The sequence below is a fragment of the Galeopterus variegatus genome, unplaced genomic scaffold (genome assembly GCF_000696425.1).
Source record: "Galeopterus variegatus unplaced genomic scaffold, G_variegatus-3.0.2 Scaffold664, whole genome shotgun sequence".
Classification (NCBI taxonomy): Eukaryota; Metazoa; Chordata; class Mammalia; order Dermoptera; family Cynocephalidae; genus Galeopterus; species Galeopterus variegatus.
Genome location: NW_007726775.1, coordinates 576,990 through 578,098, shown reverse-complemented (window position 1 = coordinate 578,098; position 1,109 = coordinate 576,990). Strand labels below are relative to the sequence as shown.

The 1,109-nt window shown below is 43.2% G+C and overlaps 1 protein-coding gene across 1 annotated transcript in view; it reads right to left on the bottom strand.

The window, feature by feature from the left end:
* Window positions 1-1,109, bottom strand: part of LOC103589250 (chromosome unknown open reading frame, human C2orf78) — a 99,875-nt gene that overhangs the window by 89,429 nt on the left and 9,337 nt on the right. Inside the window, exon 3 of the mRNA XM_008571185.1 lies at window positions 18-227. Coding sequence (XP_008569407.1) covers window positions 18-227 — 210 coding nt within the window. The remainder of the gene's footprint in view (window positions 1-17; window positions 228-1,109) is intronic.

Sequence of the window (1,109 nt, the reverse complement as noted above, 5' to 3'; positions counted from 1 at the left end):
AGGGTGCTCCTTTTGACCAGGAGGATCAATGCAGGCCAGAATCTGGCGAATATCGGGGATTTTTAAAGGGAGTAGTGGAAGATCTTCGTTTTCTATTGGGATCTGGTAGGCATCCAGAGGCTTTGAAAGCTTGGTTTTCCTCTCATGCAAATTCTTATTCTCTGCTTGTCCCTGGCTTGGAGGTTGCAATCCCAGGGACGTCTCCATCCCCAGGGAAGTTTCCATCACTAGAAAGGAATCAAGGAAAAAGTCAGTCCTGGGTAAGTGAGATATTCCCCCTATATACAAACACANGTCATGGACTAGGAGAGAGAGTGGAGCTCTTCCTCATGAAATACACAAGCAAGGATGCATTCTGAGCGGGCTTGCTTTGGGCAGGATCTCTGAACACAAGATCTTAAATCCTGCTGTAAATTAAGGAAAATTAAACTGTCACTACCACATAAGAATTCTGAAGTGCCTTCCAAAGAGACTAAAGCAGTAGATCAGGGAAGGTAGTTAATTANGTGCTCCTTTTGACCAGGAGGATCAATGCAGGCCAGAATCTGGCGAATATCGGGGATTGCTAAAGGGAGTAGTGGAAGATCTTGGTTTTCTATTGGGATCTGGTAGGCATCCAGTGGCTTCAAAAGCTTGGTTTTCATCTCTTCTGAATTCTTATTCTCTGCTTGTTCCTGGCTTGGAGGTTGCAATCCCAGGGACGTCTTCATCACCGGGGAAGTTTCCATCACTACAAAGGAATCAAGGAAAAAGTCAGTCCTGGGCAATTGAGATACTCCTTCTATATACAAACACAGCAATCAGGCACCTTGCAACAGTAGGCAAGGCATTTCCACTAGCTCTTCTTAAGGACCATGGACTGTACCCTGTGTTAAAAGATAGTCAGTGACTGGAATACTTTACTGGTGATCATTTGATGTCATTGTTTCTTGATTTTCTTTGTATTTCATAGGGTTATTGTAAGTTACCAAAAAGTGACCGTGATTTTTGAACTATGAAATGTTCTATAAAGCCTAGCATTCTCATATAGGGTCCTTTCAATTCTCTCCAGTCTTCTGAGAGAATAAGAACACTTCAAGTCATGGACTAGGAGAGAGAGTGGAGCTCTT